At 41.2% G+C, this 17,594-nt stretch overlaps 1 protein-coding gene across 2 annotated transcripts in view; it reads right to left on the reverse strand.

Annotated features, from left to right (window-relative positions):
- ACACA (acetyl-CoA carboxylase alpha) overlaps positions 1-17,594 on the reverse strand; it is a 214,412-nt gene that overhangs the window by 165,579 nt on the left and 31,239 nt on the right. For both annotated transcript variants that reach the window (XM_068978814.1, XM_068978813.1), the window contains exons 8-12: positions 16,385-16,495; positions 8,325-8,534; positions 2,774-2,944; positions 949-1,110; positions 418-581 (exon numbers count right to left, since the gene is read on the reverse strand). In XM_068978814.1, coding sequence (XP_068834915.1) covers positions 418-581; positions 949-1,110; positions 2,774-2,944; positions 8,325-8,534; positions 16,385-16,495 — 818 coding nt within the window. The remainder of the gene's footprint in view (positions 1-417; positions 582-948; positions 1,111-2,773; positions 2,945-8,324; positions 8,535-16,384; positions 16,496-17,594) is intronic.

Consider the following 17,594-nt stretch of genomic DNA (forward strand, 5'->3'; position numbering starts at 1 on the left):
TTTAAATGACTACAGGACATTTATAGCTATACCTTTATTTTGATGACAAATAATGGATCTTATCCATGATATAAGATACCAAGATCTTAGTCAAAAATCTACTTCTGCTGCAAATAACAATACTATTTCTATAGAAAAATATGACATCTTTAATCAATTTTATACATTGATCAAAAACACATGAAAACAAAAAATCACTTGAAAAGGGTCAGAGTAACAGACAGAAAAACATATGCCGAACACTGCATAAACTTAACACAACATGAATGCAACTACAACTGAAGATATATTTCTTCAAGAAGGTTATCCGTATGAGTGCTTCTAGAGCAATACATGACTCCCTTTCCCATGCTAACAATTTACTGAAGATTACCACAGTTTATTTCTTGAAATGCAACCACATGCGATTATACTCACGAAATTGCTTCCTCTCGGTTTTCTCCCCAGGAAAAGCAGTGACCAAACTGAGAATCAGCAAATTCATGAAGCCCTCCTGCAGCAGCAACACTGAAATAACCCCAAACGTTCTTATTGCTGCGAAAATTCAGCTCTTGAACTGTTCCTGAGCTGGGCTTAAAACCCTGTTAGGGAGTGAAGAATATGAGATGATATTATATTTACAAGAAAGAGAACATTCATATACTCACTGGTCAGGTTCTATGTAATCACATACACACAGGAAAGTGGGAATGACACACAAAAGTCATTAAGGTTTGCGGGCCGATGACATCCAGTGCTACAGACCCACTGAGGACTCGACAGCGACTGAGATAGAACTGAATGACCAGTGGAACAGTGATAACTTACATGTCTGCTCCGATGAAGCCTCTAATTTCCCTCGCCAGGGGAGGCCCCAAGATACTTCAGATATGCCCTCAGATAGCATCTTAATACTAAAGTTCACAGTGGGGGGAAAAAAAAGTGTAAACCTTTTAAGTGACGGGTTACCTCATCTGGATTTTCACTAGTGATACGAGCAGCAATAACATGGCCCCTTGGGCAAGGAACGTGAGCCGAATTTTCAAAATCAATGGGAGCATCGCCCCAGGGAGAGACCCCGTACATCATACGGATATCCTTGATTCTGTACAGAGGGATCCCCATGGCAATCTGAAAGGTAATAAAACACACGTCACTCATCTTTCACAGTTACTTCCCTTAAAACACAGAGGCTATCAGATGACGGAAAAGACTTTTCACTTCAGTAGCCACCACCTAAAACACTTTGTTTTTATAGTCTACATTCTACATCATTGAATAGGCAACTCTAAATTACTTGAAACAAAACACGCAGAAGGTGTTAATTACTTCCGACTTCTTAAAAAGTCCCCAAATCCCTAATGGAATAGACATGAGCTTCCCTCTAATCGTCACTTCTCCGTCACCCTTATTTGTAAAGTGTCTTTCAAAAATATGACATTTTTAATAAGAACGAAAATATCCAAGGGAAGAGTCAATGTCAGTGGCTCTCCAAGAAGTCCAGACAGCTAAAAAGTCCTAACTATGTCATAATTGGAGAAGGCAATGGCACCCCACTCCAGTACTCTTGCCTGGAAAATCCCATGGACGGAGGAGCCGGGTGGGCTGCAGTCCATGGGGTCTCGAAGAGTCGGCCACGACTGGGCGACTTCCCTTTCACTTTTCACTTTCATGCACTGGAGAAGGAAATGGTAACCCACTCCAGTGTTCTTGCCTGGAGAATCCCAGGGACGGGAGAGCCTGGTGGGCTGCCGTCTATGGGGTCACACAGAGTTGGACATGACTGAAGCGACTTAGCAGCAGCAGCAGCAGCAGCAGCATGTCATAATTACCTCCAAATTATCCCCACAAATCAATGGAAAGAGTAGATTTATATACATAAATCTTTATTTACTGGGTTCCTTAATAGGGACCATGGGGGACCAAAAGGGGTTCCCATTGTGGATAAAGAATACGTATTTACAAATCAAATCAAACTTCATCATTAGCTATTACTGCTTCCCATAGAATCTGTTTCCTGGGCAGAATGGAGAAAATAATATTAACAGTGGTACTTGAAACATTATAAAAATAAATGTGTGCTGCCACATTCCTGCCAGGAAAAACCTCAGCCACCACTCTGAAGTGGAATTACTTCAATTTGTAGCACTAGGAAAAAGCTGCTGTTTAGTCACTAGGCCATATCCAACTCTTTTGTGACACCATGGACTGTAGCCCACCAGACTCCTCTGCCCCATGGGATTTCCCAGGCAAGAATACTGGAGTGGGCTGCCGTTTCCTTCTCCAGGGGATATTCCCGAACCAGAGATCAAACCCACATCTCCTGCATTGACAGGCGGATTCTTTACCACTGAGCCACCAGGGAAGCTCAAAAAATGACCCAACGGACTGTAGCTCTCCAGGCTCCTCTGCCCCATGGGATTTTCCAGGCAAGAATACTGGAATGGGTTGCCATTTCCTTCTCCAGGGAGGAAAAAGGAATAGAGGACAATTAAAAAGTAAGGTTTCCCAGAACTGAAACAGCTGAATATAGCATATTATTTGTAAAGGGTCTTGCAAAAATATGACATTTTATATCAGATGTGTCAGGCTAAAAAGTAATGCTCCAGAATTGTTCCATATCAGGGAAACCCATCCACACATCTCAAGCCATCCAGCGCAGAGAGGAGCATCACACGAGACTTGGATAGGCGGCACTTTTCTCTTAACACAGGCTGGTTGAGCCAGTTTGGCGGGCATCCCTCATTCCAAACTTCTCTAGGCAACCCTCTGAGCCGAGAGCAGGGTGACTCACCTGGAGCTGCGCGGCAGGGAGGTTGACATCGGCCACCATCTCTGTACAGGGGTGCTCCACCTGTAGCCGAGGGTTCAGTTCCAGAAAGTAGAAGCTGCCATCCTGGCTGTAGAGGTATTCCACAGTCCCCGCACTCACGTAACCAACCATCCTGGCAAGCTTCACCGCACACTCAAAGGAGAAAGAGAAGCCCATCTAAGTACCTCACCTGATCCAGCGGACGGCCCACTGCTCGTCTGAAGCTTCTCCCTCTCAAAGAGCCAGTGTTTATAAGAATCACCAAAGGCTTGTGGCCAGATGAGAGTAAATTTCACCCTCTTTGATTATTACACAAGATTCCTACACATGGATGACAAACTCAGTTCAAAGCTAAGTGAAAACAGTATTTTCCACTTGGGCTCATAGGTAATCCCACCTTCTGCAGGCGAGATAAAGCACCATGGCAGAGTCTTCACTGTATTTCCAGTATTTCCAGTATTCTTCCTAGAAACATGAGTGTCCAGCTAGAGACTAGATTTTCTACTCTGACAGCAAGTGACTAAGTTTTAATGAATGCAATGTCAGAATGGGTAAGTGAAGGGTAATCCCTGATTCATGTTTTGAAAAGGAACTGCTTACCCTCTATTCTCAGCTTTTTCCTTTCTACGGACTGGAATGTGGTCACGACAGTGCGAGCCTGTTTCATCATGCAGCTGAGAACATACTAAGAGTGACAAAACCAAACGGAAAGAGCTCGAATCCCAAAACGGTCTCATGGAGCAGAATGGTCCTAATCACTTCAGGTTATAAATGAAAGGAAAAATAAATTTCTAACCTATTGTGTGGTTGTATTTTTTAGATTTCGTTACTACAATAGCTTAACCTGTACCCTAATCAATACAGAAACTACTAAATTCAGGAAGGATGTTGCTATTTAAAAAAACTGAAGTATATGATACTGAGTTAAAAATAGGGTAGTAGCTCTCAAGGAAACAGATACTGCAAACTGGAAAATTGGTGACCTCCTTGTGAGGCCTAAGAAAACATTTGGAGGGACTTCCCTGGCAGTACAGTGGTGAAGACTCCACGTGTCTACTGCAGAGGGCATGAGTTTGATCCCTGGTTGGGGAACTAAGATACCGCAAAGGCACACAGCGAGGCAAACACACATACATTTGGTAAACTGTCTCCTAAAGTAACTTGGAATGCAAACAAATTATCAACTAAGCCCTAGGAAAGATGGCTAGAAAAAGTCAGAGTGTGAAAAAACCAAAAGGCTTTGTACCCCTAAACCAAAGATGATAATTTTGCCTTGAAGCAACCCACTGTCAAAGATGAGATCAAGGGCGGCTGCTGTAGTTTCAGCTGGCCTCGAGGTAGTCTTACTGAATGGAGGAGAGAAAAAGGGCTGAATGCAGAAGGTAGTAAATAAAGAGGAAAACATTATTATGTCCAGAGAAACCTTGGGTATGATTACTCTTATCTGAAGCTGACTAGAAGCAAAGAGTCCAGAAACTTACTCAGTTTTGAATGAATCATATTGCTAAACATAACAAAAACCTGGCTTTCCAAACCCATGACTGATAATCTCAGTAATCTTTGTGGCCCCAATCCTGCACTGATAGGAGGTGAGCTGGGAAAGTTCTTCTAAAGAAGGCATGATCACCAAAGCTCAACCACAAGAGAGGTGAACAAGGAAGAACATCCTAGAGAATAAGGCCTTAAAGACGGGCAAAGAATTTACTTTCAGAGAGCAGGACCAAGGGGAGTCAGAGGGCTCATTGAGGAATTACTCCACCGCATGACAGGAAATGACCACAATCCCTGCCTACAAGAAAGTGATAACTGCTGTGGACCGTGATTATTGTCTGTTTCTCATTCTATTTTTTTCTAAATGGGAGTCATCCTGTTCCTACTCCGCACTATATATGGCGAAAGGAGGTGTCACAAGGCAATTTGTGATTACTGCTCCGTAAAAAGCTACATGCAGATATAACAGGACTGCACACCATCCAGAGAGCCTCAACTTTGGGTTGAACATAGTCAACTGGATGAGACCTTGGGCTGTCTTCTGTGGGGAAAGGCTAAGTAAGTTCTAAGAGTAAGAAAAAGGGTGTGAAAGGATAATGGGTAGCCAGAGGAGCAGACTGAGATACAGAGCGTTCAACGCCCTCCAGTAACTTTGCATCATCCATTTAGCAATACAATCTCCTGAATTTCAGCTGAGCATAAGGCTGCTCAACTAGTAATTACAACTCCTAACAGCCAATGCAGCTAGGTGTGATTATGTAACTGAATTTTGTCCGGTAAAAAGTGAGCACAAGTAAGATGTGTAACTTCTGGATCTCACTTAATTAATTTATTTTAATTGGAGGATAATTACAACACTGTGATGGTTTTTGCCATACATCAGCATGAATCAGCCACAGGTATACAAGCTTGTCTTCCAAGTCCTCTCTTCCCCCCACCAACACGCTACAAAGTAAAGCTTGTAGGCCAGCTTTAATAATGAAGATGATGACACCTTAAGACAAGGGTTGGTAAACTTTCAGTAAAAGCCAGATAATAATTATGTTCACAGTCTTTTGGACTCTGTGGAGAGGGAGAGGGTGGGATAATTTGGGAGAATGGCATTGAAACATATATAATATCATATGTGAAACGAATCGCCAGTCCAGTTTTGATACAGGATACAGGATGCTTAGGGCTGGTGCACTGGGATGACCCAAAGGGATGGTACGGGGAGGGAGAAGGGAAGGGGGTTCAGGCTGGGGAACACGTGTACACCCGTGGCGGATTCATGTTGAGGTATGGCAAAACCAATACAATATTGTAAAGTAATTAGCCTCTAAGTAAAATAAACAAATTTAAATTAAAAAAAATAATTATTATGTTCAGCTTTGTGGGCCATATAGTGTCTGTCAAAACGACTCAATTTTGTCACTGCAGAGATAAAACAGCCATAGATAATGGATAAATAAATTAGCAAATAAATAAATAAATAAATTTTATTGTGTTACAATAAAATTTTGTTGACAAAACAGGTGACAGGCTGGATTTGGCCTGCTAGCTGTAGTTTGCTGTTCTCTTCTAGGAAATGGCCTTCCCTGGTGGCTCAGTCAGTAAAGAAAACACCTGCAATGCAGGAGACCTGGGTTTCATCCCTGGTTTGAAAAGATATCCAGGAGAAGGAAATTGCAACCTGCTCCAGTATTCTTATCTGGGAAATCCTCTGGACAGAGGAGCCTGGCAAGCTACAGTCCATCCATAGGGTTGCAAGAGTTGGACACGATTGAGTGAATAAACCACCAAATGGCAAAGCAATAAACTAGGGTCCTTGGGACTAGCTCATCTCTGAACTATGATGAAAGAGAGAAACAGAATTTACACTTACTTAAAAAGGCAGAGGACCTAGAGATCAAATTGCCAATATCCACTGGATCACTGAAAAAGCAAGAGAGTTCCAGAAAAGCATCTATTTCTGCTTCATTGACTACACCAAAGCCTTTGACTGTGTGGATCACAATACACTGTGGAAAATTCTTCAAGAGATGGGAATACCAGACCACCTGACCTGCCTCTTGGGAAACCTGTATGCAGGTTAGGAAGCAACAGTTAGAACTGAACATGGAACAACAGACTGGTTCCAAATAGGAAAAGAAGTACGTCAAGGCTGTATATTGTCACCCTGCTTATTTAACTTTGTGAAGAATACATCATGAGAAACGCTGGGCTGGAAGAAGCACAAGCTGGAATCAAGACTGCCGGGAGAAATATCAATAACCTCAGATATGCAGATGACACCACCCTTATGGCAGAAAGTGAAGAGGAACTCAAAAGCCTCTTGATGAAAGTGAAAGAGGAGAGTGAAAAAGTTGGCTTAAAGCTCAACATTCAGAAAACGAAGATCATGGCATCCAGTCCCATCACTTCATGGGAAATAGATGGGGAAACAGTGGAAACAGTGTCAGACTTTATTTTGGGGGGCTCCAAAATCACTGCAGATGGTGACTGCAGCCATGAAATTAAAAGACCCTTACTCCTGGGAAGGAAAGTTATGACCAAGCTAGATAGCATATTAAAAAGCAGAGACATTACTTTGTCAACAAAGATCCTTCTAATCAGGCTATGGTTTTTCCAGTAGTCATGTATGGATTTGAGAGTTGGACTATAAAGAAAGCTGAGTGCCGAAGAATGGATGCTTTTGGACTGTGGTGCTGGAGAAGACTCATTTTTTTTTTTTTTTTCTGGAGAAGACTCTTGAGAGTCCCTTGGACTGCAAGGAGATCCAACCAGTCTGTCCTAAAGGAGATCAGTCCTGGGTGTTCACTGGTAGGACTGATGTTGAAGCTGAACCTCCAATACTTTGGCCACCTGATGCGAAGAGCTGACTCATTTGAAAAGACCCTGATGCTGGGAAAGATTGAAGGCAGGAAGAGAAGGGGACAACAGAGGATGAGATGGTTGGATGGTATCACCGACTCAATGGACATGAGTTTGGGTAAACTCTGGGAGTTGGTGATGAACAGGGAGGCCTGGCGTGCTGCGATTCATGGGTTTGCGAAGAGTCGGACACGACTGAGCAACTGAACTGAAATGTGTATTTTGGGGTTTTATATTTGTTTTTTATCTTTGGCCGCTCTGAATGGCTTGCGGGATCTCTGTTCACCAACCAGGGACTGAACCTGGCCACGGCAGTGAAAGCCCAGGATCCTAACCACTAAGGCCCCAGGGAACTCCCTAAGCCACTGTATTTTGGAGGTCACTTTACTACAGTAGTTAAAGAATAAATCTCAATACACACACAAACACACACATGTAGAAATGAAATGTAAAAACAAAGACAACCATATATTTAGATTCTTGGCAATCCAGGGGGAAAAAAAAGAGATGGAAAACATATCTCCAATAAGATGAAGATTGAGTTCTAAAAAAGACCATGTTCAGATTTCTAAACTACAGCTAATTCCAAGGGACCCTATAAAACTGCTGAGAGATTCTTTTTTTTCATACAATAATACAGAATATGTAAACTTGAAAGCTACTTAGAGTACCTTTTAAGAGATAAAGGACTTGAATAAATGCATCTGAAGACTGAGGGATAATCAATCTAGAAAACAGAACTTCCAGCTTAACCACCAGCTTATCACACACTTATTAAAGAACCAAACAATAAGTTTAAAGATCCCCAAACATTTCTTAATCCCTTCTCAAAATAGTACACTGAAATTTTTTGTCAAAAGCATTAAGTAATTTAGAGTTTGTAGTGTTCACTGGCATCTCTACTAGAGGGAGAAAAGCGGAATTTTTATTTCTCCTCTAGGTAAAGAATACTTTTTAAAATGTACTTTTAATTGGATGACAATTGCTTTACAATATTGTGTCGGTTTCTGTCATACATCAACATGAATCAGCCATAGATATATCTATGTCCTCTCCCTCTTGAAGGGTAGAACTTATCAGTTATCCAGAATCATTGCCTGATATTCCACTATTCTCAGTTGGGCATATGAATTAAATGAGTAGTAGCTCTGTGCAAGAAAACAAAACTTAGAGCTTTTCACATAGATACCTGTTCCATATGTTCAAATACTGCTGGAGTAGCAATAGCGGCAGGAGCTTCTTCAATAATCTTCTGATGCCTGCGCTGCACAGAGCAATCACGACCGAACAGAGAGATAGCATTGCCATACTGATCTGCTAAGATCTGCACCTCCAGATGACGAGACTGTTTAGCTAGTCTCATGACAAAGATAGGAGATCCAGGAACTTCAGCTTGAACCTGTATTAGACAAGAAAATAGGACAAATTCTTAAGGGGTAAGTACTTTTCTATTTTGATAAGCTGCTTCCACTTCAATAGGCAAATAAATACCTGGAAGTGTCAGGGACCATGTTAGAAATACAAAAAAAAAAAATATATATATATATATATTTCATACCCTCATCTATTCTTAAGATACTGTACTCTGAATTACATCACTAATATTAACTGATGGATACATAAACACGTTACAAGGGCAAAGAACAAAATATTATGAAAACACACACAAATTCCACAGAAGGGCAAAGTATTACCATTAATTCCAAACAGCCAAATGTACAATTTGCTCCAGACGAAAAACTTTCCTGGTTCACATTACATTATATACAGTATTGTTATAGTCAAAGAACGTTCATCTTCAGTTTTGAAGCATACTGCCATTAGATACAGAATTCTATACTAGCAATTATTTTCTTTCGGCACTTTAAAGATATCCCAATGTTTTCTGGTTTCTACTGAGATGAGAGCTAACAATCTTACTGTCACTCCTTTGAAAGTAATCTGTTTTTTCCATCTGCTTTAGGATTTTCTCTTTTTTTCGGGAGTGAGGTGGCAGATTTACTCTGATAAGCTTAGATGCAGTTTTCTCTGTACTTCTCCTTGCAGGGTTCATCATGGTTTTTGAGTCTTAGCTTGATATCTTTTCAAGAAATTCTGAGCCATCAGTTCACTAGTTCAGAAAGATGCTTAACCAATGTCTCTTCCCCAATGCCTCAGCAGATGAAGAATCCATCTGAAATGCAGAAGACATGGGTTTGACCCCTAGATCAGGAAGAGCCCCTGGAGGAAGAAATAGCAACCCACACCAGTATTCTTGCCTGAAGAATCCCATGGCTGGAGGAGCATGGTGGGTACAGCCCAAAGGGTCACAAAGACTTGGACATGATGACTGAGGACAATCACGATGCAACGATGCTTCAAATATTGTTTCCATTCCGTGATTTCTTCAAACATTGCTTCTGCTCTGTTTGCTCTCTCTTCTCCTCTGAGACTCAAAGTATGTAATGTTAGATGATTTCACTGTCTTCTATGTGCCAAATCTCTTATGCTCTGTTCTGTTACATAACAAGTCACCTCAAAACTCAGTGGCTTGCTTAGGACGCCAATCATTTTCTTTGCTTGTGATGCTGTGCTCATCAAGGCAATTCTGGTGGTGCCTGTGGTCACTCAATGTGCATACCATCATCTGGTGACGAGTGGGGCTGAATGGTCTCATTCAAATACCTGACGGTTTGTGTCAACTGTTGGCTGGTGGGTCTATGGAGCCTCAGTTGGAACACCTCATCTCCATTGCATGTGACCTCTCACCCTCCAGTAGGCTAAACCAGGCCTTCTTCAATGCAGTGCTCTAAGAAGTGAGTGAAGACAGAGCTGCAAGGCTACACAAGCACTAGCCTCCAGAACTTACACAATACCACTCTGGCCACATTCTAATGGTCTAAGCAAGCCACAAGGCCAGCTAAGATTTAGTTCAGTTCAGTTCAGTCGCTCAGTAGTGTCCGACTCTTTGTGACCCCATGGACTGCAGCACGCCAGGTTTCCCTGTCCACCACCAACTCCTGGAGCTTACTCCAACTCATGTCCACTGAGTCGGTGATACCATCCAACCATGTCATCCTCTGTCATCCCCTTCTCCTCCTGCCTTCAAACTTTCCCAGCATTAGGGTCTTCTCAAATGAGTCAGTTCTTCACATTACGTGGCCAAAGTATTGGAGTTTCAGCTTCAGCATCAGTTCTTCCAGTGAATATTCAGGGTTGATTTCCTTTAGGATTCAGTTCAGAATCTTTGGGTGGTGGATTCAGTTCAGTAGGCCTGGTTTAGCCTCCTGGAGGGTGAGAGGTCACATGCAATAGAGATGAGCTGTTCCAGGTGAGGCTCCATAGACCCACCAGCCAACAGAATCTTTCCTTTAGGACTCTCAAGAGTCTTCTCCAACACCACAATTCAAAAGCATCAATTCTTTGGTTCTCAGCTTTCTTTATATTCTAACTCTCACATCCATACATGACTACTGGAAAAACCATAGCTTGTATTAGATGGACCTTTGTTGGCAAAGTCATGTCTCTGCTTTCGGAGTGGGAAAAGAGATGCCATCTCTTAATGAGAGAAAAGCCAAAGTCACACTGCCAAGGGATATACATACAAGGATGGGAAGAGTTATCGCAGCCATCTCTGCAAACAAACTACTATGGTCTGCCCTCTGGCCACAGTAATTCACATACCTCCCACATGCAAAAACAGACTCACCCCCTCCCAAGACCCCCAAAGTCATCCAATCATGGCATCAGGCCTGAGGTCCATTTTCCCATGAGTCACAAGTCATGTCCACAAGCAAAAGAGACTTCTTGGGTGCAGCTCCTCCTATTTTTGCAACGATCTGGGAACTAAAAAGACAAATTATCTGTCCCCAACACTTTCAACATTTAATTATGAGACGGGGATTAAAAAAAATACTCCAGTTCAAAGAAGAAGCAACAGGAGGCACATTAACAGTCACTGGTCCACACCAATTCTGAAGTCCAGATGGGTAGATGTTGTCAGGTTTCCTTACTCCACAGGCATGGAATTTGTTTTGCTTTTCTCTGTGGTCCAATTCTGAACCCAGGGACTGGCTTCCTAATCCATGCCTCCCCTCTGCTCTTAGCAGCCCTCCGGGGTCCAGAAAAATCTCCCTTACTACAAGAAATGACCAATGTTTACAGCTGAACTACTTTCCCAGTCTGCTTCCTATTAATAGGAAATTGAAAGTTCTGAGGTCTCTTTAAAGTTTGAACTGTCTCTGTCCCTTGCAGTCCCTTTGGTACATTCATCAATATAAGTATCTTGAAAAGTTTATGAGTTTCCCATGAATCATACTGAAAATTCACTTCTTGCCCCAAAAACATATCTATAACTTTTCTGTACAGACCTCTCTATACCTTGGGCATGTCAGGCTGCTGTGGGACAACATTTTTAAAATTCTTAGAAGCGACCTTTGCTCCATCAGAGCTCTGGTCCCCGTGTCTCTCTCTCTCTCTCTCCCTTTCTCTCTTTTTCAGGCTGATTCCCTGGAGCGCAGAGGCTCTCTGAGTTCACTTTCCTGCCTGGGCTTCTAAGACCCTCTTGAGAAGGCACTCTGCACCTTCACCCCACCGAGAGGGTGCCTGAGGCCTTTGTGAACAGAGCAAGCCCCGTGCAGGGGCTTTATTGGCTTTCTGCATAAACCAAGGAATATCAGCCTCTTTCTCTCTCCTTTACTTTCTTATCGGTTGACTCCGGACCACCAGGTTCCGGTCCATTAAAGGACCTCAACAAGTGGCGCCCGAACAGGAGCCTGGTACACTTGGCAGATCGGACGGAGTGACCGCAGGGCCTACTGAGGCCGGTGGTCGAATGGACAGAGAGAGGACCAATTGTTTCAACTAATGACTCTATACATACACCTTCTCCCTAGTACATGAAAGGGCCCTCACACCCTGGGGAGGAAAGAAAACTAATTAACATTTCTTTAGGCTATGAAGTCCTTTCCTTGTGCATGGGCCAAGCAAAATTGTGCATAAACGTCAGCCGACAAACTTGGGTTTTCGTCCTGCCTCCAAAAGAGGACTTTCAGACATTGCTTGGATTACTTACTGCCCTTTCTTTGTCTGTAAACCATGTTTATACTACTGAGACTTTAGGGAAAGAGTTAGGGAAAGAACAAAGAACATTATGCAAAGGGTTTACTTATAAAAACTTATACTCCTGTTCGTTGGGACAAATGTCAAACCAAATCAAGAAAATCAATGTTTGTGGCTAATCATACAATTGTTGATTGGGGACCCCATGGTATGTGGTTATCTGACTGCTCAGAGGATATTAACAACACTGTGTGATATGGAAGGTCACTGACACTACGATGGAACATTACTATGACAAAGGACAGGGTGGGCCTGAACAATGGGCCATTTGGAAACTTGCTGCGAGCACCAGAGCACGGAAGAACTTGGGACTTGGACCGGACATTTCATAGGGACCAGTCGTGGTCATAGTAACTATTTCTTTCTCTATAATCAGTCATATTTTATACAGGCCTGTGTCCCACTTCCTTTTGTTATAGCCATAGAAAATTTACAATTTAATAAGACTTATGTTCCGTAACTTGTATTAATTGCAAACTATATACTTGTATTAACTCCTCTATTTCTTTAAGCTACTCAGTTTTGTGTTACTCCTATTCAATTCAATCATAGTGCCTATAACTGGGAAGAAATCAAATTTCATTTACAAAATATACACGATAATGCCTCTCTGAAAGTACAATTACTGCAAAAGAAAATCTTGAAAACTTTTTCTAAAAATCTGCCCTATTCCCCTAATTTGGAAACTTTAGCTGAACAAATTATCCAGGCTAGACCCATGAGGATGGTTTCAAAGTATTACCCACAGTATTGGGTCTGGAACTGTAACTCTGGTGATTGTCTTGATAATTATATTTGTTGCTTACCGTCAGCTTTCTATAAGGTTGGTTAATACTAACCAAACTCATTTGGTCAAGACCTTTTTTACAAATATAATAAAATAGGGGGAATTGTCAGGAAGCATTTAACAGGAGGCTTCCTGTGTGCTGTTTGGATCTGTCAGGAATTCTCTGCTCCTTATTAATTCCTGAATACTCAGGAATTAAGAGGAGAGACAAGCCTCTCCCGGGACTGAGGAATCCAGGCATTTCCTTCATTAGTGTTTCTATACAGTGATAAGTACCCTCCTCCTTCTTGTGAACCATAAGGTAAAAGTGATTGTTTACAACTCTCTCTCTCTTTAATATGGATCACCTATGTTTTGTAAGTCTGGAATTTTAATCTTTATCTTTGCTGAGAATAACTACCTTGTAAGACAGTATATATGCCCACACCATGTTGATTAAAACACCTTTGCTCCATCAAAAAAAAAACAAAAAAATCTTAGAAGCCCTTTTTTTCCTAGCTCTTAAATTATTTCTGAGGTCTTAAAGGATCTCCCAGGCACTCTTGATTTGGCCTCTACTCTGAAGTCATTTTTTTACTTTGAAAATTTTTTGCCAGCACCAGAGAGATCGGTAATGAGAAACAGTTCTATTTTTAAACTCAACAAGTTTGGAACACCTTTTTTAGTTCACTTTTTTTTATAGTTAAAAAACAATCATAAGCATTCAACAGATACTTTTAACAGTTTATCTAAAAAGATCTCTTTAAGTAGATCTATGAGTTCAATACAGTCTCTGCTTTCCAAATTACCTCAGGTAACTGTTTCATCATTACAGAACATGAGTGACCTTTCCCCTCATTTCTGTTCCATCCTGCACCAAAAGTTATTTTGATCATTCCTCTAGGCTTCATTACCAACCTCCTTACCATCTTTCCCAGTCTTCACCTATGAGCCAGTCTCAAAGCAAATGCCACATAGTTTACTTTTTTTGCCAGGACAGCATTACACCTTTAGGTATCAGTTTCTAGGTCAGTTATCCACTGATGCCTACCAAACCACCAAAATTTCAGTGACTTGGGGCACTAACCATTTTGCTGACAGCAATCTGAGCTAGGCTCAGTTGGGCAGTTCTTCTGCTGATCTTGGCTTGGAGCCACTCAGGGAGTTAGCCACCTAGCAACTTAACTAGGCTTGGATGGTTTAATATGAACTCATGTACATGTCTTGAAGGTGTAGATGAAACCGTCAGGTCTAGGAAGCCTCAGATGAGACAATTCATCTCTGCTTTGTGTGGCCTCTCTTCTTCCAGGAGCACAGACTATGCTAAAGAGTCTGAGGCTCATTCCAAAAGGCCAAGGGCAGAAGCCAGAAACCACTTGCAGCTTTGGTTTTGAAACTAGTCACCATTTCTACTGTATTCTATTGGTCAACACAAGTCACAAGGTCAACCAAAACTCAAAGGGTGGAAGGAAAAAAAGTCACTATTTCTTTATGGGAAGAAGGCGAAATCATACTATAAAGGAAGTGTATATAGGGATGGAAAGAGTTATCATGGTCATCTTTGCAAATAATCTCTCACAAGCTCTTTTCTGTATTTTTCATCCTTTTTGTCTCTTCATGCTTCAGTCTGAGCTTTCTTCTGACTTGTCTTCCAGTTGCTAATTCAGTTGCATCTGAGATGCCATTAAACCCCTGTTGACTTAATTTTCAATTCAGTTCAGTCGCTCAGTCCTGCCCAACTTTTTGCGACCCCATGGACTGTAGCACACTAGGCTTCCCTGTCCATCACCAACTCCCGGAGCTTACTCAAATTCATCTCCATTGAGTCGGTGATGCCATCCAACCATCTCATCTTCTGTCACCCACATCTCCTCCTGCCCTCAATCTTTCCTAGCATCAGGGTCTTTTCTAATGAGTCAGTTCTTTGCATCAGGTGGCCAAAGTATTGGAGTTTCATCATCAATCCTTCCAATGAATATTCAGAACTGATTTCCTTTAGGATTGACTGGTTTGATTTTCCTGCTGTCCAAGGGACTCTCAAGAGTCTTCTCCAGCACCACATTTCAAAAGCATCAATCCTTTGGCACTCAGTTTGCTTTATGGTCCCACTCTCACATCCATACATAACTACTGGAAAAAACATAGCTTTGACTAGACGGACCTTTGTCGACAAAGTAATGTCTCTGCTTTTTAATTTGCTGTCTAGGTTGGTTATAGCTTTTCTTCCAAGGAACAAGTGTCTTTAAATTTCATGGCCGCAATCACCATCTGCAGTGATTTTGGACCCCAAGAAAATAAAGTCTGCCATTGTTTCCACTGTTTCCCCATCTATTTTCCATGAAGTGATGGGACCAGATGCCATGATCTTAGTTTTCTGAATGTGCAGTTTTAAGCCAGCTTTTTCACTCACTCACCTTCATCAAGAGGCTCTTTAGTTCGTCTTCAGTTTCAGCCATAAGGGTGGTGTCATCTGCATATCTGAGGTTGATATTTCTCCCTGCAATCTTGATTCCAGCTTGTGCCTCATCCAGTCTGGCATTTCACAAGATGTACTCTGCATGTAAGTTAAATAAGCAAGGTAACTATATAACCTTGACGTATTCCTTTCCCAATGTGGAACCAGTCCGTTGTTCCATGTCTGGTTCTAACTGTTGCTTCTTGACCTGCATACAGATTCTGAGGAGGCAGGTGAGGTGGTCTGGTATTCCCATCTCTTGAAGAATTTTCCAGTTTGTTGTGATCCGCACAGTCAAAGGCTATGGCGTAGTCAATGAAGCAGAAGTAGATGTTTTTCTGGAACGCTCTTGCTTTTTCTATGATCCAGCAGATGTTGGCCATTTGATCTCTGATTCCTCTGCCTTTTCTAAATCCAGCTTGAACATCTGGATGTTCTCAGTTCACATACTGTTGAAGCCTAGCTTGGAGAATTTTCAGTATTACTTAATTTCAGAGAGCCTGAGTGAGGCCAAGCCAAGAGCATCCAGATCAGGAATTAACCATCCCACATACTTTATCCAAAATGTCAGCACAAGCAGGGCACACAAACATAGGAAGGTACTGACACTTCCTGGTTACTAGGAAGGCCTATGAGCCACACAAATCATATAGGGAAGAGCTATCTGAGAAACTGAGCAGTTTTACATAAGAGAGAATAATTACTGCTTGAATTAGCTAAATGAATAAAACCTTAGACTGAATTGGACATTTCACTGATATTTTTTTCCCCCCTGCTACTAAGTAGGTAGAGGCTATAGGGAATGATTAGATTAGTTGCAGACAAAAAGTTTAAATATTTTCTGGACATGCCAATTATAGTGTGAATTAAACCACGTATCTGTGATACACATATTAGTGCAAATAAAGGACGACAACTTGCACTCCACCTGTCGGAAGAGGTTAGGGAAGTCATCCGCGTTGTTGACTTTTCTGATCCCCTTCCCTCCTCCTCCTTCTGAGGCCTTGATCATTACTGGATATCCAACTTCCTCCGCTGCCTTCAAGAAGAAAGAGAAAAAACTGAAGTGAGAATGGTATTAGTAGAAAAGGAGAAAACTGGCATTTTCTCCCTTTAAAAAAATGTTGTCACCTGGTAGGTCTATTAATATACACATTAAAATAAAAAGATCCTGAAGATATGGTATTAGATGAGAAAAGAAGTACCAGAATAGTATTTGTAGTAATGGGTTGGATCCAAAAGAAACTGTGTTTGTCTTTTTAAAAAAAATACTTCTTTATTTATTCAGTAGTGATGAGTCTCAGATGTGGCACGTGGGGTCTTTCACTGTGGCCCACGGACTCTCTGGCTGTGGTGTGGGGGCTCAGTTGCTCTGTGGCACGTGGGCCCTAAGTTCCCTGACCAGGGATCCCACTGAAGTCCCCTGCATTGCAAGGCAGATTCTTAACCACTGGACCACCAGAAAAGTCCCAAAAGAAACTGTATTTTTTGGTAGGTAAAAAATGGTTCTATATTGGCAATTTTTTATGGTTCAATCTAAAATAATCCCATATAAGTCAAAAACAAAGTAAAACTAAGATATATATATATATATATAATTATGTATACATTCATACACTTACATATGTAAGTACAAAAAAACAAGTCTAGATTGTCCACCACTGGTGATTTATAAAGGGAAGATGAGTAGATATAAACTTTCACTTTTTACTCTATATATTACTGTATTATCAGAATTTCTTATAATATGCAAGAATTTGTGCCTTAACCATAATTTTTACTTTATTTCTTAAAAATTTACCGAAGTGTACATTTTCTTTGTTCCATAACTTTTATCTTTAAAAAAGACAAAAAAACCACAGGTAGTTCACTTAATATAAGCTGACCACCTCAGCACAGCTTCTGATCTTCTGACAACATAGAAGATTCAACAAACCAGGATTCTCACATATCCAGAAATTTTTTCTCACTTGATTTTTTATAAAAGATAAAAATAACAAGATACCAAAACATTAATAGCCAGAAAACTAATTTTAAACAAATGCTCTATATGTGCTTTTCAAATTTACAGATGATTTGAGATGATCCCAAAACTTTTTGAATATTTAATTATATACCCATTAAGTAAGGAGCCTATT

This window comes from Capricornis sumatraensis, chromosome 8 (assembly GCF_032405125.1).
Source record: "Capricornis sumatraensis isolate serow.1 chromosome 8, serow.2, whole genome shotgun sequence".
NCBI lineage: Eukaryota > Metazoa > Chordata > Mammalia > Artiodactyla > Bovidae > Capricornis > Capricornis sumatraensis.